The sequence below is a fragment of the Dasypus novemcinctus genome, chromosome 5, assembly GCF_030445035.2.
Source record: "Dasypus novemcinctus isolate mDasNov1 chromosome 5, mDasNov1.1.hap2, whole genome shotgun sequence".
Classification (NCBI taxonomy): domain Eukaryota; kingdom Metazoa; phylum Chordata; class Mammalia; order Cingulata; family Dasypodidae; genus Dasypus; species Dasypus novemcinctus.
In genome coordinates this window covers 127,320,366-127,347,538 of record NC_080677.1, presented here as the reverse complement: position 1 = coordinate 127,347,538, position 27,173 = coordinate 127,320,366, and the positions used below count along the sequence as shown (strand labels likewise).

Here is a 27,173-nt window from a genome sequence, read left to right as displayed (position 1 = left end):
TTATTTTTACTTATTTTTTTAGGAGGTACCTGGGATTGAATCCAGGACCTCATATATGTGAGGCAGGCACTCAACCAGTGAGCTACATCCACTGCCCAAAGCTTACTTCATGATGTCTCTCAGGGTTTGCTGCTGAAATCCAACCCTGAGCCAGAGACTGCTCACTGGCCCACAGAGCTGCCCCAAGGCTGGAGCTAATACTGGGACCTACATCTCATACCCCAAGAGGAATCTCCAAACTCTGTTCTCTTCCGAAGGATTCCCGACACTAAATAACACAATTCCATCCCTACCTCTGCCATCATTCCTTTTTCTGCTGAAACAGGGCTGCTCCTGGAGGTTGATGTTAAGCACATACACCCCTCCCCAGCACCCCAGTTATTACAGTTCTGTTCTCTCCCAGCCACCATGTGGCTTCAACTGGAATCTGACTCTCCCCCCAAAGATCAAGATGATACACTGCACAATCTCCAGAGTGATCACTCACATCAACCTGAGGGACCAATGCTTGTCCTGAGCACTTGATACTTGGCCAGAGAGACGGAGGAGTTACATTTTTAAAATTTTATTTTACTTAATTTAAATTTTAAAACATGCTCCATTCAGTTAATGGAAACCTTTAAAAGAATTTTACAAACAACTTGGATACGTGAATCTTGTCAACCATAAATTTTATGAAATCTAAATACAGATTAAGTATTTCTCATGAAAATTTAACTTTTGAATTGAGATGTACAGTAAGAATAAAATACATACCAGATACTAATTAAAATCTTAGTATGAGAAAATACAAACTATCAAATTAATATTTTTATTGATTATATACTGACATGACAATATTTTTAATGTATTGGTTAAATAAAATATATCATAAAATGTATTTTACCTATTCCCTTTTACCTTTTAATAAGGCATTCAATAACTCAAAATTAAATATATAGCTTATATTATATCAGACAGCACTGGCATAGACTAGAACATGAACGATACTTTGTAGAGTTATGCTGAATATAATCTACAAAAGCCTACTTTTTGGTTCTGCCAATTACAATGATTCCTCTGCAACTTTTAGGACCATTAGTAGCTCAATACCGTCCTCCTTTTTTAGCTCAGATTACCATTTCTCCAATTTTCAGTAATACTTTCATATAAAAAAATACGTTCTCTCAAGTCAATTATATTAGATTCTATCACCTTCTATGATTCCCTGTTACTCTCACCTACTGAACTTCTAATCATTTCCCCCATTGCTTGAAGACATTAAGAACTTAAGACCAGTATTCTTTCTGTCCATGCAGATAACCTATCCAAAATGACAGACTTATGATAATTTGACTTCCTCTCTCACCAGGTATCAGCCACACTTTGAATTTAATTGTTACACAGACATTTAACATGCCTGAAATCTTATACTTCAACAGCCCTTTCTCTTGCTATAATCACCTATTTTTCCCAGGTCTTCCATGCTGTTAGTTCCACTATATATCATCTTTGGTTACTTGGAGAGGTCTTTGTAATTGATACCTCCATTTTCTCTCAATCAGTCTTCAAGTAGCCTCCCTACATTCTCTACTTAAGTGAGATCTCAAGAAATATTATGTGAACATCCTTGAAGTCCTAATTTCCTAAACCTCCCAAAATACATACACAGAAGAACTCTAGCCCAACTGTCTTCTATCTTCTATTCCTGAGTGAATAACCACTGCTGGAGAAAATCACATTATTTTATACATCATTGTTTCTATAAGTCAGGAAATTAATGATATTCAACCATAGCTCTGTACTCAAGAATGCCTACAGACATATGTGAATAATTATGTTTGAGTTTTCTCTCATTCCCTGCTATGTCCTTTCAAAAAACATCATTTTATAAGCTCCTCAAACCTTTCCCACATACTTACTTTCCCTTAATCAGATAAGTTTCCCCTAAACTTTATTGAAAATTCTAAAGTTATTAAGTAAGATTCTCTTTGAATTCCTTCCTGGTAACTACAAATCCTAATTATATATCCATAGTAATTCTTAACTCTCTCCCTCTGGTACCAAAGGATGATATATCCTCCTCTATCTGTTTAAGGCATACACCAATACTTATATTCCTAATAAAAATTTTTTATAAAAATAATAATAAAGCAACCTTCATGTAATGTGAGCTAACTTTGTGCCAATGTGCTAAGCACATTACATGCATTAATCTTACTTAGTCTTAACAAGTTTATTAGGTAGGTACTATTATACTCAATTGACAAATGAAGGAACTGAGTTGAAAGATGTTTAATGACTACCAAAATCACATAGCTAATAAGACTTAGGGAAAAGATTCAAACCTAAGTCGGAATTAATCTAGAAGTGGTAATCTTGAATACCTCTGAAATCTTATTCCATAAATCATAGACTTCTTGACTGTGTTGTCAGCTTTTACCTTTTTGTGAGTCCCTTTTTCTCTAAAGCATTCCTATATCTAACATTAAAAAAGAAAACACATCTTGACCACAACCCATCTCTTGTTTTATCTAACATTTCTTCTTTCTTTCCACTCAAACATCTTGATAGCCTAACCTTCATTTGCTATCTCCACTTCATCACCTCTTATTCATTCTTCTCCCTGATAACATTCTGGATGTCACCTCTAAAATGCTACTGAAACCACTCTTTTAAAAGGCGTAAGTGACCTTCAGTTTGCCCAACCCAAATTACATTTTCCAGTCCTTATCTTACATAATCTCTTTGGTACATATGACTTTTTGATTCTCTTAATTAAAAAGACACCTCACTTTTCTGATTTTGTTCATTTTTCTGGGACAAGCTACTCTAAGTTTCCTTGTAGGCTTCATCTTCTCCACCCATTCATAAATATTAATTTTTCTTGCTGTTCTGTGTCTAGTTGTTATTATACTGATGCTGAAATATTTCATTCCCTAGGATTTCTTCAGAGAACGTATATGCACTAACTCCTCTTAGATTGATCAAGATTAGTTGTAAGATGAATTTCAACTGCCTACTCATTATATGTAGCTCTGAATCTTCAGATTTTCCCTCATACATGCTTTCCTTCTCTGTCCTTACTGTCGTTCTCCTTAGTGGCAAGACAGCCTAACCACCTAATTCACTCAAGATAGAAACTTGGAAGAACCTTTGATGTCTCCCTCTATGTCCTTGTTTTCCCACCTCTCTAAATATAATTTCCTTATTGGTATTATCCTCTCCGTATTTTTAAATCATGAGTCACTTATATAATTTATCTGTTAGACTATTCATTCATTTCATTAGTTGAACATTCTTTGAATATTTAATACATGTTAGGCACAGTTCTAGAAGCTTGGGATAAAGCAGTGAGTCAAGCAAGAAAATATCTTTCCCTCAAGAAATTTTCATTCTATATAGAGGAGACATAAGATAAAGAAGTAAACACATAATACAGAATAAATAATATTGTAATTAAAATATATATACAGAAAAACAGTGGCAAAAGTCATTGGAGAATCTCTGAAAGGGGATGGAATTTTAGTGGGTGGTTAGATAAGACTTCTCTTAGATGGTGCCATTTGAGTAAAGTCTTGAAGGAAGGAAGTATGCTAGTAATCCAAATAGAATTTGAGGCAGAGAGAGCAGTATGTACAAGCAGTATGTAGCAAGGAGGCCTGTGTGACTTGAGAGGAGTGAGGACTACTAGGAGAGAGGGTCAGAGACATGGTGGGTTGAACAGATAAATAAGGCAAGACCTTATAGGCCAGTGTAAGGAGGTTTTGAGTAATGACATAGTCTTCCCAGATTTTTAAAATGATTACTGGGCTTATTGTATTGATAATAGACTGTGGCAGGGCAAAGAGGCAAGAATAGAAGCAAGGAACAGAATAGAAAGCATAATAGAATAGGAAACAGCTATCATAAAATCTCAAATGAGAAATGATGTTGGATTGGCCCATGGTGTAATTTGTGTCTTGGTGGGAAGCAATCTGACGTTCAATCTATTTTAAAGGAAAAACTGGCAAGGTTTAAAGATGGGATACAAGGGAAAGAGAGGAGTGATGAATGACTCTAAGATTTCTGGCCCTACTGGAAGGTGGAATTGTCATTTACCGAGAGGGAAAAGAGTCAAAGAAAAGTAAATCACAGGGTGGGTACAGGTTTAGAAATTAGAGGTTTGTCTTATTCCTTAGCATAGCAATCAAGAACCCCTATGATCTGATCTCTACCAGTCTGAACCCCTATTCCTATTTCATACTACCTCTCACATTAAGTTTTAGCAAAATCAAACAACTAGCAAATCCTCCTCTCCCAAACACTGTTTTTGGCCTTGATACACTTGATTGCATTAAAAGCCTTTTGAATGGGAATGTCCAAACTGGATAAATCCTATTAATCACTTAACCTCCTTCAGAAAATCTTTCTTGAACTCTCTTCAGCAAATTACATTGCCCCTTCTCTATGATGCCATCATAGCCTCACTGTTTACATAATTTCACTAATACTGGGTGTTATCATCATCTTACAAGCATTTACATACATGCTGTATCTCTTACCTCAGTTCCTTGGTCAGTTTACTCCTTAAGAGAAGATCATTGTTTTATATAATAATAAAACAAGTTGGTATTTAATAAATATTTGTGAGAAAGAGGACAAAGAGGAGGAAAGAAAACATGGAGGGAGGGAGGGAAGCAAGAAATAAGGCAGGAAGGGAGGAAGGACATAGAGGGAGGGAGGGAGGAAAGAAGGAAGAGTTCTTGTCTGTCCTACTAGAAAAAGGAGACTCAGGCCCTTTAAATGACTAGTGGGGAGAATTCTTTAAGAATCCTCTTCATTAAGTCAGATAAGTGTCTATCCCATTCTGAGCTACACTCAGACATCCCCTGAAGCTTTCTCCAAAGTGCAGGTGGAGGACCCTCACCAATTTCCTTCAGGAAAATAATGCCTCTCCTTATAATGTGACCCCATCTTAGAGCCTCTAAAGAGTCATCTCGTCAGCTTTTTAGATGTTTAAGTCCCGCAGGCACATTCAAATGAACCTTTGGTGGTGGCCTGTGCTCAGCTCAATGCATGTCTTTTGAATGAGCAGTTTCCCTTACATGCTCTAAACAAGGCAAAATGTCAAGTCTCATTTTTTTTTAAGATTTATTTATTTCTCTCCCCCCTCCCCACACTCCAGTTGTCTGTTCTCTGTGTCTATTTGCTGTGTCTTCTTTGTCCCCTTCAGTTGTTGTCAGCGGCACGGGAATCTGTGTTTCTTTTTGTTGTGTCATCTTGTTGTGTCAGCTCTCCGTGTGTGCGGCGCCATTCCTGGGCAGGCTGCACTTCCTTTCGCGCTGGGCGGCTCTCCTTATGGGGCACACTCCTTGCGCATGGGGCTCCCCTACGTGGGAGACACCCCTGCGTGGCATGGCACTCCTTGCGTGCATCAGCACTGCACATGGGCCAGCTCCACATGGGTCAAGGAGGCCCGGGATTTGAACTGCAGACCTCCCATGTGGTAGACAGACGCCCTAACCACTGGGCCAAGTCCGCCACCACGTCTCATTTTAATACTTATCTTTGCCTGTTAGATTTTTCTAAGTTTTGACCTGGTTTAAATTCTCTTTTTACTTATGGAAATTGCAGCACCTTGGAACTATTTGAGAGCATGAATGGTTAAACGGATCAGCACTGGTATCCTGGTCCCTGTTACCACTCTACTGGACTTGATCCTAGCCCATATGGACACATTGTTTACTTTGGCAACACACAGCCAAATGTAATAGATTCGTCTTCGTATGTTAGAAATATTTCACCTAAAATGTAAAACTTTAGATTTACATGCAGCAGAGAGCCTCTTTTCTTTTTTTCCTTTTAGATACAGGATATCTTAGCAATAAAGAGAAAAGAAAAGATTGCTAATGTTCTTTCCAAGCGTGAATAACTCAGAGTTGCATAAGTGTTTATGAATAATGAATACCTAATTGAGGTGCCTGAAGTATGAATAACTGTATGATTCCATACCGTAGTGAGATGCTGAATTCTCATCTGGGAGCAGGATTTTCATTGCTCCATTTCTGCCTTCTGTTATTCCCACTGTTCCGTATAAACTGGCAGAGATACTTCAGATTTTCAGAAATAATCAGTCCCATTTTTTTCTATATCCACCATTCAAACAAAGAAAAAAAAATTGTAGGGGAGGGGGTTCTCATGGGTTGAGAATGAAGGAAACCTCAAATCTGGATTTTAGTCATAGTGACGTATGTATTTGAATTTAAATTACTGGCATTCCAGAAGCAGATTAACATGTTTCCTACTGTTAATGAAACATCTTGTCTGGTTATCACCCTTTACCTAATCCTTGTCATGTTACTGATAAATTGCTAAGAAACACGGATTATTTCTAAATGTATGTCACAGCAGTAGGAAGAAAAGTTCCAAAGATCTCATAATAAACTGATGTGAAAGCCATAACAAGACAGCAGCATTTATTCTCTCTGTTTTACCTATTGCACAGAATGGGCTTTCTGCTCTTTCCCTCTTCCCCAGGGCTATGCTGAGCATAGAGGGTCCCAGTGGGGGTCTCTGGGGCCCATCACTACACAGCTCTCATCTCAGCCAAGAATGTGAGACTGGGGTAACTACAACCTGTCTTCAGGTCCCTTTTGTAGAAATACTGCACAACTCATGCAGGTAAGGAGGTAATTGTTGCTGGAATTGCATCATTTGGATGTATCTGATTAACATCTCTTCTGGGACACCGGTTTTCCTCCAGAGTCTGGATGGCCAGTGTTTAAGAGCCTGGAACTCGTACCTGGGGAGGAGGTTAGGCTTGTGGCAGGATATAGGTTCTCTCACTCACTCTTTTTCATGCCTGATTCCTAGTTAGTGCTAGTCCTTTTTGTATGAAACACCAAAACACTGTTCATTGTTCAAAGTACAAATATTTGGTTTCAATTTTTTTCCTTTTAATTATGGAAATTAAAATACATGTCCATGAAAACCATAGGCATTTAGTGCCACTTTTAAATTCTCTTTAGAAATTTATTTTCGATTACTAATGATTCTTGAATTATATGAAGAGAATGTTAAAAAAATACACAACAAAACTTTAAATTTGAAAGAACTGGTCAAATGGTTTCTTTATTCCAATTATGCCAATTCCTTATAAGCAGAAATATACAGTAAAAAATTGAATTAATTCCCTTGGGAGTCTCTACAGTTTTCTAGGAAGTATGGTCATTCTACTAAACAATAACAAAATGGAGGGGAAATATAACAATGTTGAAACCTTTATTTGGAATAGAGGAAACTGTTCAGTGATTGATAATGATCACGCAGAGGGATATTGTTATTACTAATGTCATATAATTCCCATCTCACAACACATAGATCCAGCTTATGGCATATCTAGTAGATCTCAGGCACTTTCTACCGTGTGGTTGAGTTTTATTCCTGTTATTCATTTCCTTTCATGTTGCACCGACTTACTGCTTTTTCTACACATGTGTTTTGAATATTAAGAGTGTTGGAGACATAAAAATATTGCTTCTGTCATATTCTAGCATATTGGTGCTGCACATCAGTACCTTTTTTTCTTCATTTTTCCTCTGAGAAGCAGAATGTTGGTCTCATTGGTTTGTTCTGATCTTTGTTGTTCTCACATATATAATATTTCAAACATAGTTATACAATTTTTGGCTACCATCTCACATCATACAAATTCAGGAACAAGACTGAATAAGTCTGAATCTTGGGCTAACAGTTTAGAGTAGGAAAAAAGGATGTGTCTTTTAAAAATACATTAGCATATGCAAATATTTAAAACAATTTCTTCTTTAACTTCTGATTATTTAAAACAAAGATAATAAGTATCCTAATAAAATCACAATAGCATTCTGAATATAACTCTAGTTAATATATATTTCTCAGAAGTAAAATAGAGGTAAGTGTGTCATTTTGTGTTCTAAAATACATGTGGGGAAGATTTAGCTACTCTCTGTAGCCAACTCAACAGGTATTCCAATTTTTCCTAATTAAGATCTTGCAAAGGATGGAAAGATGTGTTGGGAACAGAACAGTAAATGGTTGTTTTATTCAGAAGACTTTCAAATGCCCAAATCTGGTTTCTGTTAGATGTGACTTGGGGCAAGAAATCTAAATTTTCCTTAACCTCAGTTTTCTTATTAAAAAAACAAAAAACAAACAGAGTTCGTTATTTCTAAATTCCCTCACTGGGTTTTTATAAGGATCTGTTGAGATGTTATATGCATGGAAGGGTTCAATATTTGTGTGTATCTACTCTCTTCTAGGAGTCATGCTAGATATTGAGTTTATACCAGTAAGTAAGAAATAGGGCTTGTCTTCAAATGCCATCCAATCTCATGGGGGTCAGATAAATAAGTCTATGATGTGATAATGTATAATAAGTTATGAGATAGGTGAAAGCATGGGATGACTTGAAACTTCCTAGAGACACCTAGTCTAGTCACCAGTGATTACTTATTAGAAAAGTGATACCTGAACTAAGAACTGAAGGACACTCTTAAAATTGTTGAAGCTATATATAAAGAATCACTTATAAAATATAAACCCAGGGGCTAAAAGAAACTGTTCATAATTCAGTAGTTTGAATTTAAGGTATGTATAATATTGGGATATTGATGGGGTGGGGGAGGAGTGACTTCCTTCTGGGTTCCTGGCCTCCCTGGGACTTTGTTGTGATCTGCCATGGACTCCCTAAGATGAAGGGCCACCATTTCTGCTCTGGTCTTATCCTCCTCCTGTCTGCACTATTTTAAAGCTCAGTTATATCATCCACTGTTGGGAACTATATATGACCTTATGGGAATTCATGACTTTATCATGTAAAAGGAAGTTTCTTGCAAGCATGAGTTAGTTACTAATTCCATAGAGACCACAGAAGCATGTTGTTTTTAACTTCCACTCTCTTTAGAAGACTCAGGGGAGAGTAGGGGAGTAACATTAGTTCCTAACACCTTAAGATGGAGCAATAAGGCTTATCTGGTGTTCTAAGTTTTGGGTTGAAAGCCCATAAATAAATAATTAATCATCTATTCAAATACATTTGCGCCAGAAACTGAGTAGAGAAAATAAACAAACCATGCTCAATAATGCATTTTTTTTTCAGACATATACTCAGGAACTAACCTTCTAATACAAAATATTTCACCCTGGAGGCAGAATATATTTCTGTTTACAGATATTTGATAATATGGAGATAACAGACAAGAATTACCTGACTCAAATAAATTGAATTGTCCACTAATTTAAAGTACAGATGCAAAGAATGTAATTTCTAGAAGCTGCAAAGAATAAAACCAATACAAAATAAAAATATACTCTGTTTCTAATTGAAAGGGAGCTTAGATCCCATGGGGCAGAATGGATTAGAACTGTCTTGTCTCCAGTTGTAGATATTCTTTGTTTTTTTAGGATGGGCATTGTCCATCATCATTACTTTGTTAGTTGTCCCAGGTGAATCCACTGAACTGGAGAGTAACTCTACTGAGACTCAGGGCTCAACTGGCATATGAGCAGACTGGCATTTAAGTCTCTGGGACATATATTTAAGGAGTATAGTGATAATTATAGGTTCAAATCCATGTATCTAGACCCCTCTCAATCAGAAACAGAGTGGGCCTCACCATCCTCTAATCCTCAAGACTGAGGAATGAGCAAACATAAGGGGAGAATGCAACTATGGACTAAAGCAGACTTATTATTATTCTAGTAATGGAAAAATTTATCACAGTGCTATAAAGGCAGCAGTCACCAGAGGTTCTCAAGGTGGGGAGAGGGAAGCATTGGTGTAACAAGAGGCATTTCGGGGACATTACAATTGTTCTACATGACATTGCTATGATGGATACAGGCCATTATACGTTTTGTCAAAACCTATAAAATTGTGTGGGGCAAAGTGTATACCATAATGTAAACTACAGTCCACGGTTAGCAATGCTTCAATTCGTGTTCACCAATTGTAACACAGGTACTACACTAATGAAAGATGCTGTTAAAGGGGGAAAGTGTGGGAAGGGGAGTGTGTGGGGCATATGAGAATCCCTCTATATTTTTGATGTAACATTTAATGTAATCTAAAACTCCTTAAAAAAAACACAAAACTCCTTATACTGCCAATAAAATAAAAACAACAAAGCAAAAGCAACATAAAAATGACCTTTGGGTAAAAACTTGGGAATAAAACTTTCTACATTTTGCCTTTACATTTTAATGTCAAAGAGGCAAGAACAATAAAAGTAGACTCTTTTAAATGTCATGGTTTATTGTTGGCAGTATTCATGTCAAACATATATCTCAGTTTTAACGCAAGGAAATGAGTAAACAATGTTGATTGCTCATTTTCAGAGTATAGTTAAGTCAGTATGCTAACAAGGTTGGACTGCTTTGGATTGCTATTAGTGACAGTATTTTTAGAATTAGTTTGAAGACATGACATAAAAGAGAGAGAAATTCTTTTATTCTTCCCACGGGAAAAATGTGTGAAAAAGAAAGAAAAAGCTGTTAATTTGCTAATAGTATTAAGACAGGGTTTGTTCATTCTAATAAGTATCCAGGTTGTTAATAGAGCCATTGCTAGAATAATGCCTCACAATTTTCTGAAATAATTCAGCTTGCTTTTTTTTACCCAATGAATAAAATAAGGGAGAGTGGGCAAATAATCACAAATCCTTCAAGAGTAGATGCTAAAAACCAGAGAGGCACTCATTTCCTGTATAGTATTTGCAATTTTAGTATTTGAAGTATCTTTTTCAGACAGGTTGTTTGTCCCCTAACCCTTTTTCTAATCATTTATATTATTAGCATATTCATTCTATAAAATATCATTTAAATTTTTAATTATATATAATAATGGTGTTTGTTATCGTTACTAAGTCTATTATAGTCTGAATCTCAGTTGGCCAAAATAGTCACAAATAAACAATTCGTGAGATAATTTTTTGAAACCTGAAAAATATGAGCAAATAATTTCGATTTAACAAATCATCCCTAAATGGAAGCAAGAAGCACTTAAAGATGGAAAGAGGTACACATATATACACAGTAAATGAAGTTCAGTATATTTGTTTATTCAGGGAGAAAATATCCTTTGAAAGCTGAACGTGTGTATAGTACGATGTTAAAGTGCTTTGAGTTTGAAGAATTCTATTTTAAGGTAAATACTTCCAATATGGCACAATCCATTCACATAAATTCTCTACCTTTTTGGCAGAGATATGGAAAAATAAAAAAAACCTCTCTTTGAATAAAATTAGTGTATAGCAAAGGAATAATGAAACATTGGTCCATGTTATGAAAGTTTTGATCAAGACTAGGGGATTATGATCAATTATGGCTACATAGCAAGGATGCTCGGCGCTGACAAGGTCATAAAGAACATTTGGTCAATATTTCCCATTACAGAAATGAGACAACAGTGGCAACTGAACATAGGTATGGAGTGTCCTATGATCTATGGTGAAAGGGAAATCTAGGTCCTTGACTCTATGTCAACAAATCAACAAAGATATATTTACAATTACTCAGAACATATTTATTTTTATATATATCTTTGCCAGTTCAGATGTTTATCCCACCCCCCATAAAGCACCAAATGGCATGGTTTTCATGTGTTTAATAGAAAAATTTCAAATCATCTTACCTAAGTTGGTTATTCAAAAATATTCCCATGATTTAGACATACAGCTATTCATTTAGAATTATAAGGTGAGTGTTAGGAAATTAACATTCTGGAGACATTTCAAGGATAGTAGCAGTAACTAATGTAATAGCACTGATTCTAATCCAGTTCAGCATTTTCCCACTGTCAGTAATTAACATATATACAATTTGCTACAAAAATAGCAAAATAGCAATTTTTCCAGAAATAATTAACTAGAAACTTCTCCATCTCAAATGCCTAAGAATCAAGGACTCTAAAGCTATTTCTCTAAAGACCATCATATTTATTCTAAAGAAACTTTAAAGTTAGGCTTTTCAGAAACAGTAGTGAACTATTATGATAAAACTGTGTTTTTAAGAATATTAAACAAATATTTAAAACCCTTGATGGATTGATGGACTGAATGGGACCATAGAACCACAGTTTTTGCCCAGACTGATTTGATTGTGCAGGATGTGTATATGTGAGTGTTAATAACACACACATCACACACCTTGGGAAACAGTGGTCCCTAGAAAATCCTACAAACCCAATCAAATTTCTATGAGAAACAAAAACATGGTATTAAAAATCCAATGTTACAAAATTTAATACCAAGGCAGAAATATAGAAAAATTATTTGCAAATTAAAAAGCATGTCAAGATAAAATATGAATCTTTCCTGGTGAAAGTGTTTGCAGCATTCCATCATTTTAAATACATGTCAATGTTAAAAGTGTGTCATGTATTACATATTTAATTTTTTAAAGTTCCTGTTGAAGTCAACATTTTGATTTATAGTTGGGAATTAAAATTAAAAGAATGAATTAAATTGTACAATGTTAGTTAGATGGTAATGCTCAATCATTTGGAAAGTTGAGCACAAAAATCTTTTTTTTTTCTTGTGGTATCTTTATTTTTTATTGTATTTTTTTGAAGATACATAGATCACAAAAATGTTACATTAAAAAATATAAAAGATTCCCACTTACCCCACACCCTACCCCTCCCTACTCCTCCCACGTCAACAATCTCTATCATCATTGTGGCACATTCATTGCATTTGGTGAAGCACAAAAAATCTTGATGTTTTAAAAGAAATGAAAATATTTAAAATTTATTTTTAAAAAGTTGCCAGAATTATAGGGTTGAAGGGGGAAAAAGTGAAATATTTTACTCTCCCTTATGTCCAGAATGAGTCTTTTGAGCTTTTCTGAGAATCAACAAATTAGTAAATAAGTATTACAATGGCTTCTATAAGATCTATTTCAAATGGAATTAAAATAATAAGAATAAAACAGCATTTAGAATTACTGATGTAAACTCTGTATATGAAATGAAAGATATTTGAGGTGATAAGACTTGGGGAAAATTTAAAGTAATTTAAGTAAAGTAGTAGTTCAATCATGCAAAAATCATTAAGATTTTTTTAAAGTTATTCTTTATTTTTCAATTATTATGTTTTTACCTTAGATGATAGGAACATATAAACACACATTGGCAGATACACATTCTAGCAAAAAACTTTTTAGGGAGGCATCATTTTTAGAGTGACAAGTATGTTTCATTTAATCCTCACGTTAAAAGTTATATCTACAGTGTTGTATTTACAAGTTGGGAGTAATTGGATGGAAAAGAGAATACTATTTAAATGCAATACGTTTTGGGAGATTATTTCATTCAATCTGCACAACAGTTCTGCTATAATGTATAATTGTCTCCATTTCACAAAATAAGTAGGGAAACATACTTCAAGAATTTCCCTGGAATAATTATTAATGATACATTCCTTCACTATTAAAAATTCCTGGTTTGAATGATAAAGTATATAGTCTACCTAGAAAGAAACTGACATGCAGTAAGCTTAAATCATTGACTGATACCATATTCATCCTTTGTCAATTCAGGATTAGAACCTAGTTATGCATAACTAGACAGAATCAGCAGTGTTTACAACAGAGAAATTTTAAGATTTTGAAGACACATGGGTAGTCAAAATAAGAATGCCAAATAATTCGGAAATGCTACATTAGAAAATTGCCCTTAAGATAGTTTTGCTCCCAAACATCTGCTCCTAAGAGAGGTAATACTTCAACAAATTAATTCATACTAAGTAATAATGAATTGCCGTTGAGCAGGAAAAGGAACAGATTAAGAGGAATAGTGAACAAGTGAGAGAGGCTGGAGAGGAGAAAGAAGGAAAATAGTGGCATAAAAAGCTGCATAAAAGGATGGAAGCTTGCCAATCTGGAAATTTAATGTATTTCATAATTTAAGCTTTGCTGTTATATTCTTGGGAAAGATTCCTAATAAAGGTTGAGGCTAATATCTAGAATGAAATAATATATGTCCATCTGTTGGATCTCTTTCTCAACAAAGGCATTTGGTTCCAGCTGACCGCCGTGAGTGGGTCACATTTCACAGAGGAATGAATTAGGGACTAGACAGCAGAAAAGCTCCCACTGAAGGAATCACTGGCACAAACAGGGCCAAGCTCTTTATGGAAGCATTGCAGTTGCTCTCTCAATTCAGTCTATCTCTTAGAGCTTTGGGTTGTTAGTTGTGACAGATGGAAGAGAGAAATGAATAGATAAGGGGAAAAAAAAATGGAGTGTTTTATAACTTCCACAAAGGGACAAGAGAACTAAGTATGCAATAAAGGTAAGAAAATTTTGCTTTAAAGAGTACCAGAAAGAGCCCTCTGAAGAGAAGAATAAGGTAAGAATATTTGCTGAGTCAATTAAGTGCCTGGAAAAGGGGATCCAGGGTGTGTAAACATCAAAGTGTAAGCTAGGGAAGGGGCTTATGTCATGCAAATTACTAAAGCTCCCCTTTGGCCTACTGGAAGAGGAGACTGATGCTAGCATTAAACCAAAACAACAAAGCACAGAGCCAATTGTCAACTTATGCAGTGTCTTCCAAGAAAATATGGACTATAGTTCCTTTTAAGATACAAGTATGGACATTAAGAGATCTGTTCCAGCAGTCATCCTGGATGTATTTGTACATATATTCCTTTCAGAAGTGATCATCAATTACGTGGCCTACAAAGGCATCTGTTCTCCTTGCTGGAGGAAATAAGAGATAAATAACCTGAAAACAATATCACAACAACTCTCTACCTTTGGTTTAATAGTGAAGTTGACAGAATGGAAGGAATTACCCAGGAAACAAACCTAAATGAAAAGTCTCTCAGAGTTTCCTAACTGATGCCAATCTTGAATAATACAGTTTCTTTTTTCTTTCTTTTTTCCTTCCTGCTATGTATACTTGCTGGATTTTCAATGCAGGAGAGTGAAAAAAGAAAGAAAGAAAGAAAAAACTTTATTGTTTTCAAGATTTACATCTGTTAGGAGACAGATTTTTGTGGTTTTTGCTCTGACTATACACAACTACACATAAATCAAACTTATATCAAAACTTCAACCTCTTTAGTTTGTAACTTTAGGCTAATTCAAAACGCTGCACTGATAAACTGTTTCATCCAGCATAGTCAGTACTAGGAGTATCTGCTTTCAGTAGAAGACAAGGGATTTCCCCCCTTTTCCCATTGCCCCTTTGTTATGCCACTTTAGAATCTAAACTTTAGACACTCAGTTAATATCTTTTGAGATATCTTTATTATCTTAAATTTGTAAAATTTTGACAATAGTACATGTTGTTTTAGCGATGGTTTCTCTGGCAACTAGAAAGGAAATTTACTCAAATTAGCTCAGGTAAGAGAAGGCATTTATTGAAAGTAGAGAGCTATGTCTCTCAAACTCAAGGCAAGATGTGAAGCCAGATGTTATGACACATTGGAAGCAGGGACCTGAAGGAGAATAAGAATAAAAGCAACTAATTAATCCTTCCTTCTACATATAGAGCCACAGGGTCTGTTGCTTTCATCTCTTCATAAGCACCTGCTTCATTCTTCTATGTTTTATTTACACATGGCCCACCATGTTTTCCCCAATAATTCCCTCAGTCCCTAAACATACATTACATCACAAACAATTGGATTGGTTGAAGTTAGGTATCCTATCTAATCAACTGTAGCTCAGAGTGTGAAATGAGGTCCATGAGGTAGAATGGTTATCTCTTCTGGACAGTAGAAAGAAGACAATTTCCACATAAGACACATGAAGTAGAAGATGGTTTAAGGTTTGGTAGAAGAAATGATTGACATCTCTAATTAACCATTCCAACTAATAAGGCTGTTGTAAAGATCAACTAATATTTAGAACAAATATGGGAACACTTTATAATCTTTAAAATGCTATATAAAAGTAAGGAACTATTTTTCTTTCTGAATCTGTCTGACATTTCTTTCTCTCTTTCCTGCTACCATTTATTATTTCTTCCTCTCCTGTCTCTTTTATCTTCCTCTTTTGGGTTTTTTCCTGTTCTTTGTTAAACCTTTGTTTATAGTCCTGCTTGACTGATTGATTTTGTAAATTATGACCTTCTATTTTTCCTTTCCTGATTATTTAGTATTTCCTAATTTTACTGACTAAAAATTAAGATATATTGATTGCTTCATATTCATCCAAGAATGTATTGCTTCTTTCCTGCTTAAGTTGCCAGTATTTGATATTTATATCAACGCTTCTTTGAAATATATGTTTCAACTTCCTGTTCTTTATTCTCTATGAACTACTGTAAACCTTGAAATCACCATTTACTAATAATAATAGCTTCATTTTAAGTCCAAACCTCAAATTTTGCTTGCAATTGTATAACACTATTTTGTCAAGCCTTAATAAAAAAGCCAAATTCTTGGCTCTGAGGTAAAAGTGTCAAAAGAGTTGTATTTTCTTATTCTGCATTTTAAAATAAAGTAAGTTTTACATTAATAAAAGGAGAAAAAAGCATCAAATCTTTTCATACACTCTAACACATATTTGGAGTAAATTCTTTTGAATTTCTTTCTAAATGATTTTCTATTTAAAAAGGATGATCTTAGCTCATAATTTCAGGAATGAGAACCTTTTCCATTGTGCAGCACTTTTATTGTATTTTTAATTCATCATCACAGGCAACTTCAATTATTTTTCTCTTTGACTTACCATCTCTCCATACAATTTTTCCTATATTATTCCCAGTAGTGGCTAAGAGAATTTTACATTTTCTATGGGATCATCATAAAAGAGGCAAGAATGATTTTAGTTTTCAGCTAATAGCTGTTATGTAATAAAATATATTTTTTAAATGTAGTTGTAAATACATTTTCTTATTTAATACATTTGTCAGTAAAGGACATAAAGTATGCCTTACCTCCTCGCTTATTTATCTTGGCATAGCCGGGAGAATAGCTACCAGACATAGAGGATGAGCTGCTGAAAGCTACATGGGGGAGTCCAGAGACGAGTGGCTCATCACATTTTTCTGAAAAGAAAAGAAAGAGAAATTCAATAAAGACCTTTAAGTAATGGTTAATAGGTGTTTGTTAAAATAAATATGGACTATAATAAAAATCTTAACTCTCTGATATATCTGAGCATGTGCCCAGAATTCAGGCAACTCAGCTACACTAATTATAATAAACCATAGGAGCAGTTAAAACAACCTTCTGATTTTCAGGAGTTATGGCTATAAAAAATGTGCTTTATTTTGCAAGTGTTCAAGTGAGACCTGCTATCTTAGAATCATGAGTAAAAGTGAAGGTTTTTATGTAACAGTAGTTTTATCTGATATCTCCTACAGATCTTATACGGATAGAGGTTAATCCTGAGATTAAGGAAGGAAAACAAGGAGTAATTCTGCCTGATGAAACAAGACTTAAAACACATGTGGCAGTAAAGAGGCACACAGAACAATGATCAACTTGAAAAGTACTAATATCTGAAAAAACATTCCATTCCTTATTCTACCACGAACAGCATTTGAAGCAGGTGATCACCCAATTCTATTTGTAATAATTGCTTCACTTGGCTTTTAAAATGCACCCTTCCATCCCACTTCTGGCTTTTCTTTTTGGTTACCTTCTCTCTCACTAGCCACTAGCTGGTTAGTCTTCACTTCCTTTGATAGATCTTTCTCATTTTTTCCCAATATCTACATGTTTAAGTGCCCCAGACCTCAACACTTGGGTCTCTTTTTCAGCTCACCCTCACTCATCCAGGCTGCCTTCTAGCACTTCATGTCACCCCCAGAACTACAGAACTAATCCCAGTAACCATCCAAGATCACCGTTTCAAAACACTCAGTCAGGCTTCCTTAGTTACTCAGTTTCAAGAAACTTAAAAATGTAAGTCAGGAAGTGTGGCTTCTCTGCCCAAAGTGTCCATTGGCATCCACTTTGGAATTAAAGTTTAAAGGCTTCCAGTGGTGGTGGAGATCAAATTGTCCCTCCCCCCCCCCCCCGCCACACAAGATATATTCAAGACTTAATCATCAGTCCCATAATTGTGACCTTATTTGGAAATACGTTCTTTGAAAATGCTATTAGTTAAAATGGAAGCCAAACCTGATTAAGGTGGGCCCTGATCCAATATGATAGGTATCCTTATAAGAAGAGGAAATTTGGACACAGACAGAAAGAGGGGGAAATGCCACAGATTGCTTGCTAACCATCAGAAGCTAAAAGAAGTGGGAAACATATTTTTCTCCATGTATTCAAAGGAAGCATGGCCTTGCCAATATCTTGATTTCTTGATTTCTAGCTTTCAGAACTAAAGGACAATAATTCTCTATTGTTTACAGCCACCTAGTTCATAGTAATTTTTTATAGCAGCCCTTGGAAACTAAGGCAAAAATGGCCTGCAACAGCCACTGTTCTGATTTTATGTCACCCTGCCCCTCCTTGTTGATTATTTCCCAGTCAATATGGCCCCTTCCTCCTCCTTCAAAGGTAAGCCTGGTCTACCATTGGCCTTCACAATTCTTATGCCATATTCAACCCCCTGGCTTCACTCAGAGTTCTGCTCAAATATCACCTTTCCCCTTTTCAGACATGCTTTCCTAGTACCACCAGGCTAAATGGATGCTTGCTGCCATCACTCTCTATATCCACATCTTGCTTTATTTTCCTTAACACCACCTGCCTAATGTTATGATTTTTATTCATTTAATTGTTTAGCTTCCTCTTTCTTGCACTAGAATGTAAGCTCTGTGGAAATCAAATTTTTGTTAATTTGTTTATGTTGACTCTCCGGTGACTAGAACAGTGCCTGACACTTGGCAAACGTTCTAAAAATTTTTGTAAAGTGAATGAAAGGGGAAAAGTTCCAAGTAAACCCTAAAATTTTCAAATAGTCTCTAAGCACAATGCTGAATTGCAACATGGTACAGCACTTAATTTTTATAGAGGTTGTCTTAAATCATAACACAATGTTTACATATACTCAGTACACTCAGTTTAATAAGACAGGAAATTCCACTATATATTCTACAATTGTATCTAGCACACACATAGATAACCAGGAAAAATAAAGACTTTAGCCATAGAAGGAAAAATAAACTCATTTTCTTGAAAATTCCCTTAAGTAGAATTAAGTCACCATGATGCTGGAGAAACGAATTCTTCTTCATCATCTCTCTACTCAAATGTGTACAAATCTGAAGTTAAAATGAATAGGTACATCCTCATCAAGCATTGTTAGGTTCTTATTTTTCTTAGTTAAAGGTGCCTCTTGGAAATTTGGCAAATGTACATGAATATATTCCCCAGAAAAATTAAATGAATAAAACATTGAACATAAAAATTTCTTTTGAGATATCAATTCACAAAGCTAGAACTTAAAATGAATGATTTCATGCTAGTTAAATTTTACTATTCAGTTTAGCTATAAGTGAGCACAATTATAAAACTTTGATTTTCTGTTTTCTGAATCATTTGTGGTTTAACTTTTTATAAATTTTGGCATAAATTTGCATCTAAGTGGAGTGGGTGTGATATTTAAAGTTCCCATTATGCTATGAATGTGCTAATATTCATTCAGTTTCATTCATTCAAGAAATATTCCAAGTATTGTAGGCAGGTACTGGAAATACAGCAGTAGAAGAAATCGGCAATGCTCCTGTGCTCAGGGAGCTTATGTTTCAGTAGAAGAAACAGACTAAAAACAAAAAGGTAACTTTATAGTATGTAATAGTGGTGAATACTACAGGGAAAAATTAAGTATGATGGGGGCCAGGAAGTTCAAGGGGAAGAAGCTGCCGTTTTATACAGCCTTTGTATTAGCCAAAGGGGTGCTGATCAAAGTCCCAGAAATTTATTGGCTTTTATAAAGGGTATTCATTTGGGGTAGAAGCATACAGTTACCAGGCCATAAAGCAGAAGTTATTTCCCTCACCAAAGTCTGTTGCCACATGTTGGAACAAGATGTCTACCAACGTGTGTAAGTGTTCAGTCTTCCTCTTCCTCTTAAGGCTCCATGGTCCCAGCTTCTTCCAATATCAGCTGTAGGCTGGAATAAGTCTCGTTTCTCTCCAGGTTCAGCTGCTCTAGTCTTTCCCCAAGGTCAGCTGTAAGTTATCAGGTAAATGGCTTGTCTCTCTTCCCAGGGTTCTGCCATGTCTAATGGAGCTTTCTCTTTCCTCATATATCTACTTCTCTATGTGTTTACTTCCTGGGACTCCAGCATTAAAACTCTAACCTTCCTTCTCTGCAGTGCAGTTTCTCTGTGAGTCCCAGCCCACCAAGGGGGTGGGGACTCAATGTCCCAATGACTGACCAAATCGAAACCTTAATCAATATTTAATCAAGTAGAAGTGAAACCAATATAATGTAACACACCCAGAGGAACAGACCAGTTACAGACATAATCTAACATCTATTTTTAGAATTCATAAACAATATCAAACTGCTATACTTCACCTTCTGAATTCCAAAAAGCCATTACAATATTCAATAAACCTCAAATCAGTACAATGCTAAATATAGAATCATATCACAATTGGTTTAAAGAAATACAGTTTGCCTTGAGGGCAAAGCACCCTCTGGGTGCAGACCTCTGAAATTTATGAAACCATTTATCTGCTTCCAATATACAAATGGACAGATGAAGGATAACCATTTGCATTACAATTAGGAGAAACTGGGAGGGAAACATGAGTCCTGGGTCCACTACTGTTCCATAAATCTGCAGGGCATACTTCATTAGATGTGAAAGTCTGAGAGTCATTCTTAGAATGATGGCTTCTTCTCCCTGGGGCCAAATGGGGACCCACTCTTTCCACAGGCTTGCCCAATGGCCATTTTCTTGGTCCCACACTCACTAAGCATCTGGGTGATGACCAAGCTCCCTACAAGAGCATTGGAGAGATAGCCATAATTTATCCAATCTTTGGGTTAGAATCTTAACCCCCATAATACAGTGAAGTAAAGACAACATCCTCCCTAACCTTTGGCATACATGCCCAACCCTCTCAGAGCAATGATTTGGCTATCCGGCCCTCCCTAATCCATGGGGGACAGGCCCACTCCTCTCAGACCTATGGGGCATCAAACTCAACCTCCCTAATCCCAGGAAATGTAGTCCACCCTCTTGGTATCTTGGGTTGGCAAAACTCTCCCTGAACATCAGGTGGGAAAATCCATCCTCTTTAAGTACCAGTGAAAACCCACCCTCTCTGTACACATGGGTGGGATTCCTCACTTGGCCCAAGGAGATGTCTTAATTCCAGATCTCGGTTTACATGATTTCTCTTTAAACTGTTCCCCCTTCAATCACTCCCTTCCATGTCCATTTTAGATCAAGATGACTGTGGTTTTGATCATACAGCACTCTCAAAAAGCTTGTTGGTTTAGCATGCACGAAGCAGGGGCCCAACCATCAGACAGTAAGCTTTTCCACAAGTCTTTCCTAGGTAACGCATTCTCAATCCTGATTTATAAGTTCCAAATTTAGTTAAGTCCTCAAATGGTGCACTACTCTCTGGGAGCTTGATTTCCAGAGGACTGGGATTTCCAAAACTAGTTTCTGGTTTCTTTGTGCCCAACAATTCAGTCATCAGCTTATGTCTTTCATCTAGCATTTTGCTATAAGTTGGAAGAAGCAGCCAAGCTGCATTCTCCACTTCAGAAAGTTCTTCAGCTAACTGCTCAGGCTTGCCGTTTTCAAATTATGCCTTCCATAAAACATTAGGACTTAATCTTGCAAAGTTCTCTGCAACTTTAAAACATAGATTGCCTTTCTTCCAGTTTCCAGTAATAGTTTCATTATTTACTCCAAAACATCAGAAAAAGTCTCTTCAAAGCCCTCTAAGCCTTTTCTATCAAACATCTCACAACTCCTCCAAAAAATACCCATAACTCATTTATAAAACCATTTCAGCATTTTGGTAATTACAAAAGTATTTCACCACTTCTCAGTACCAAATTCTGTATTAGTCAGCCTAAGCAGTACTGATGCAAAGTACCAGAATCTATTGGCTTTTACAAAGGGTATTTATTTTGGGTAGAAGTTTACAGTTACCAGGCTATAAAGCGTAAGTTACTTCCCTCATCAAAGTCTGTTGCCATTTTGGAGGAAGATGGTTGCTGACATCTGCAAGGGTTCAGGGTTCCTCTTCTTCTTAGGGTCATCCATGGTCCCAATTTCTTCCAATATCAGCTGTAGGCTGGGATAAGTCTCATCTCTCTTCCGGAGCTCATTTCTCTCTGGGCTCAGCTATTCTGGTCTTTCCACAAGACCGTCTGCAAACTATCAGGCAAATGGCTTGTCTTTCTTCCAGGGATCTCTGACATGTCTAATGGAGCTTTCTCTCTTTCCTCATTTATCTACTTCTCTGTATGTTTATTTCCCAAGGCTCCAACATTAAAACTCCAGCCTCCTTTCTCTATGGTGCAGTTTCTCTGTGAGTCCCCACCCACTGAGAGGTGGGAACTCAAGGCCCTACTGACATGGACCAATCAAAGCCTTAATCATTATTTAATCAAATAGAAGTGAAAGCAATATAATCTAATATGCCCAGAGGAACAGACAAGTTTACAAACATAATCCAGTATCTATGTTTGGAATACATAAACAATATCAAACTCCTATAGCCTGGTCAGGGAAAACCTTTGGAATCTGGTGACATTTCAGTAGAGATCTGAAGAAAATTAGGGGAGTCATGTGAGAAATGTTACTAGTTTATACCTGTTCAATAGGGTTCGTTTATACCAGATAATGCTGAATGGGACATTTTCCAAAAGTATGCATTGAATATATATTATTACATTGAAAGTAAACAAAATGAATTTGAAGAGTAATTTATTGAATGATCCATTAGCTACTTTAAATTTACAACTGAAAAATATAACATAAAGTATAAAGATTCTTTATACTTTAAAAAATCAATCACCAATTAAAAAGTTTTTCATTAATTATAAAAAAAATGTGTCATCCAGAATAACAAACAGACTAAACCTTAGATCAGGAAAGATAAGCGCATGTAAGAAATTACTTAGTTTATTCCAAAGGTAACTGTAAATGTATTATCAGAAATTAAGCAAAGACTATTATATTATTCTAAAATTGAATATTCTAAAATCTTATTCTGAATTGAAACATAATCTATAAGCATATAATTAAGAAAAATACTACATTAATAAATTTTCATCTAGACGACTTAATCATAAATACTTACTTATTGAGATCTTACTCTATACCTTCTACTTTTCTAAGTACTTTGGACTATACAAACAAATATAATAAGGCCCATTCACCCATTAATGGCAATAATACATGGACCCACATTAGGCAATTAAACATGAAATAAGAGATATTAACTTGTAATTTGCAACTACATAGAATATAATTAAGTACTAAAAATAACAAATAAAAATACAAACTTAAGTATTAAAAGTAACAAAATTAAATAAATTTAGTCCTAGTCCCATCACTAAATGTATGACCTTCAGTATGTCACTTAACCCCATTTACCTAAAGATCGCTCATCCACAGCATGAGGAAATTTAGTTGTCTCTCCAGTTTTAAATTCTCTGAAAATTGGATAGTACAGGAGTCAGCAAACCTCAGCCTATGGGTCAAACCCAGCCCATCACTTGATTTTGTAGAAAATGATTATTTGGAACATAGCTATACTCACTTGTATATTCACTTTTGGCTGCTCTTGCACAAAAGTAGAATTAAGTAGTTATGATGGAAGATATATGGCCTGCAAAGTCTAAAATATTTACTATCTGACCATTTACAGAAAAAATTATCTGACTCTTAGTCTAGTATGAAAAATATTTCAGGTATCCAGGAAAGAGAATGATTAATGATTACTGGTTATCAGTTAGTATATTAAATAATGAATAAGACCTAAAGACTTGAGGGAAGGTGGATAAGTAGGATTAGGGTCAAGAGCATTCTAGAAAGAGGGAACAGCTTAAGCAAAATCACAGCAGTCCCACTGGTATGAAATTTTCTAGAGCTGGTTGGATCAGCAGTCCAGGCATGTACATATTGCCATACTGACTATTATGATAAACTATCCATTTTTTATTTCTAACTGTAATAATGATTATTATACATTACACATTCCAAAGATTCAGTTTGCTTGTTGTGCTAGAACATGTATCTCAATATTCGCAGACATTAAATACTAGGAAATCAGGCAAATCCCTAGAGAAAGTTAGAATTTTTATAAAGTAGTAAAAAGAGAGAGAGAGAGAGATAACATTTGAAATAGTTTAGTATTATATTTTGCCATACTGGGATGTCCTCCAAAACCAGGGCCACATAGCTAAGGCAAATATTTGGTCTCCTGTGTAATTCCCTTCCAGAGAATCTTGGATGAGAACTAGAGAAGCAGATGGGCCTTGAGTTTTATTTTCACACAGTATCAGTCAATCAGGAAGGCAGAATAGCTGTAAGAATCCTGTACTAACTCAAGCTGGAATAGAGGAAATTATTGGCAAACAGAAGAAATGGCTGTTGTCCTTCACATGAGAGAGTATGACTGAGTTGGCCATTTATTGTCAAGGGATAAGAGCAGGCATTTGTGAGGTCAAAGGACTTCATTCAGAATATATGTGATTGATATTAGAGTGTCATTCAAAATATATGTTCTATAGCATGCATTTGGAACATAAGCCTTATACACAGAAATCAAGTAAGAACAACAAATGAATATCTGGACAGAAATTCTAGCAATAACATTCTCATAGGAATATTTAGAAAGAGTCATTGTGATATGTACAGTCCCAAATGAATACATCATTCTGTGATCTCCTTTCCCCCTAGGTATTAGGGAATTTCTAACTTTTGAAGCTGGAATTACTTCCTTTCTACCTGCACATTTACCTGCATCAGGTTTTACACCCATTCTTCTCCAAAGTCAGGGGAAATTGAAGAGGCCTCTGCCACCCTTGGTACTGATGACTGTAATTGTGAACCTTTTCTTTTGAAATTGAACCTTAGCCTAGTGTTATATGTTGCCTAAGAGTTACCTCCTGAGAGCCTCCTTGTTGCTTAAATGTGCTCTCTCTCTAAACATTCAAAATATAAATGCATTACCTTCCCTTGCTGGCATAGGACATAACTCTCAGGGATAAGTCTCCCTGGCACTGAAGATTACCAAGTGCCAACTAGCAATGAACCTGGAAGAAGACATCGACAAAAAGGGGGAAAGGGTAAATGCAAATGAATTTTTATGGCTAAGAGATTTCAAAGTGAGCCAGGAGGAGGTCATTCCAGGGGTCAAGCTTATGCATGTCTCAGCGGGATCTCATTGAATGTGACAGTAAATAGTGCCTCAAATAGTGGTGATCTTGAGGGTTCTATAGACATCTCAGGAGTTTAGTGCCCTGCCAGTGGGCCCTACTTTGGAATTTATGCTCTCCAGTGTGACAGAGTTGGACAAATTTGTGGTTTTCCTACACATGGCTCTTCTGCTCCTTCTATTTGAACCTATGGTTAGTACTAGACTTGAAAGGTGTTTGCCCAAGAGACTTAAATCTTTGGGCTTCTCATGTGCCAGTTGGGCCCTGAATCTCAACCAAGTTGCAAAACCTAATATCCAATTCACTGGATTCACCCATGGCAACTATCAAGGAGATGATGATGGACAATGTCCATTCCAAGGAACAGAGAGAGCCTGCAGCTGCAAGCAAAATAGTCCCATCCATCAGCCCCATGGAATCTAAGCCCCCTCTTACTTAGAGGTCAAGTGGGCATCACTATCCCAGAATCCTCAGGATTGGGGAATGAATGATGGACTAGAGTAGACTTATGGTTATTCTACTATAGTCTTATTGTTAATCTAGCAATGGAAGAACTTTTAACATTGGTATGAAGGCAGTAGCCACTGAAGGTTCTGAGAGGAGGGAGAAGGAAAAACAGGTATAATATGGGGGCGTTTTGGGGACATTGGAATTGTCCTGAATGACATTGCAATGATGGATACAGGCCATCATATATTTTGTCATAACTTACAAAATTGTGCAGGACAGAATGTAAACTATAGTGTAAACTATAATCCACACTTAGTGGCAATGCTCCAATATGTGTTCATAAATAGTAAGAAATGTACCACACTAATGAAGAATGATGTTAATGTGGAAAACTGTGGGAAGGGTAGGGAGTGGGGTATACGGGAATCCCCTATTTGTTATGTAACATTTATGTAGTCTTTTTTTTTTTTTTAATTTTTAGGTATTAAAAAAAAAAGAGGCCTCTGCCAGATCTCCCTCTAAATCTTATTCTGCTTCCAATCAATGGGCTCCTGGCCTTTGTTGCTTATGACCAAAATTCTTAAATCACAAACGAAATAGTTGTGTTAATTCCTTTCTCTTGCTCCCTGGGTAGTATTGCAGTTCTTCTGAGAGATGTTCTCCCTTCTCTTTACATCCTTTCCAAAGTCTGGAGTCCCATCTCAGAGCTCCAGGACTGCAACATGACTCCTGCTGTTGAATTTCCTTTTGTTGATTGCCTGTTCACCCACATATCTGATGATTGTCAATTGTTGGATTCGCCAACCCGAGTATGCACCTACATGTGTGCCCACCTACTACGTACTGTCTCCCACCTATCACTTGCTTTGTTATGCCCCTGACGACATATACCTGACTTCCTAGACATATTATGGTTTTGATTATATTGCTTCAAACACAATAGAAAAACTTATTTGGACAAATAAATCATCATTTCTTGACTCACCTAACATATAATCTCAATTCCCAGGATTTGTATGAACCAGAAACTGAAGTCATAATCCAGGTGCTTCCTGAGTAATCACTGAGATTAATGTAGTCCCTGCAGTCAGGGTCCTTATAAATTATAAATTGTAAATAACATCCTGTTCCATACTGGTCAAGAGAAGGCATGTTTAAGGATGTAGCACATCCATATTTTGGAGAATTTATTCCCAAATTTACAATTCTTTGCTTTCCCACATTTACTTTTCAAAAGATGGAGTAAAGGAGGAAGGGAGGAAGTGAAAAAGAGGGAGGGAAGAGCGGGGAGAAAGGAAAAGGGAGAAAAGAGAGAGCCCTAACAAGTTCACAATCTGTTTCTTTATATCTGTAGCATGTCCCCTATTTTTATTCCCCATAAACTTGGGCAGCTGGTTACAGAAGTACTTTGTTGTGATGCAATTGGAAACATGGTGTTTTGTATCTTTTTCT

At 36.0% G+C, this 27,173-nt stretch overlaps 1 protein-coding gene across 1 annotated transcript in view; it reads right to left on the bottom strand.

The window, feature by feature from the left end:
• Positions 1 to 27,173, bottom strand: part of CNTNAP2 (contactin associated protein 2) — a 2,351,919-nt gene that overhangs the window by 1,684,179 nt on the left and 640,567 nt on the right. Inside the window, exon 2 of the mRNA XM_058297514.2 lies at positions 16,889 to 16,999. Within this exon, the coding sequence (XP_058153497.1) occupies positions 16,889 to 16,999 (111 nt within the window). The remainder of the gene's footprint in view (positions 1 to 16,888; positions 17,000 to 27,173) is intronic.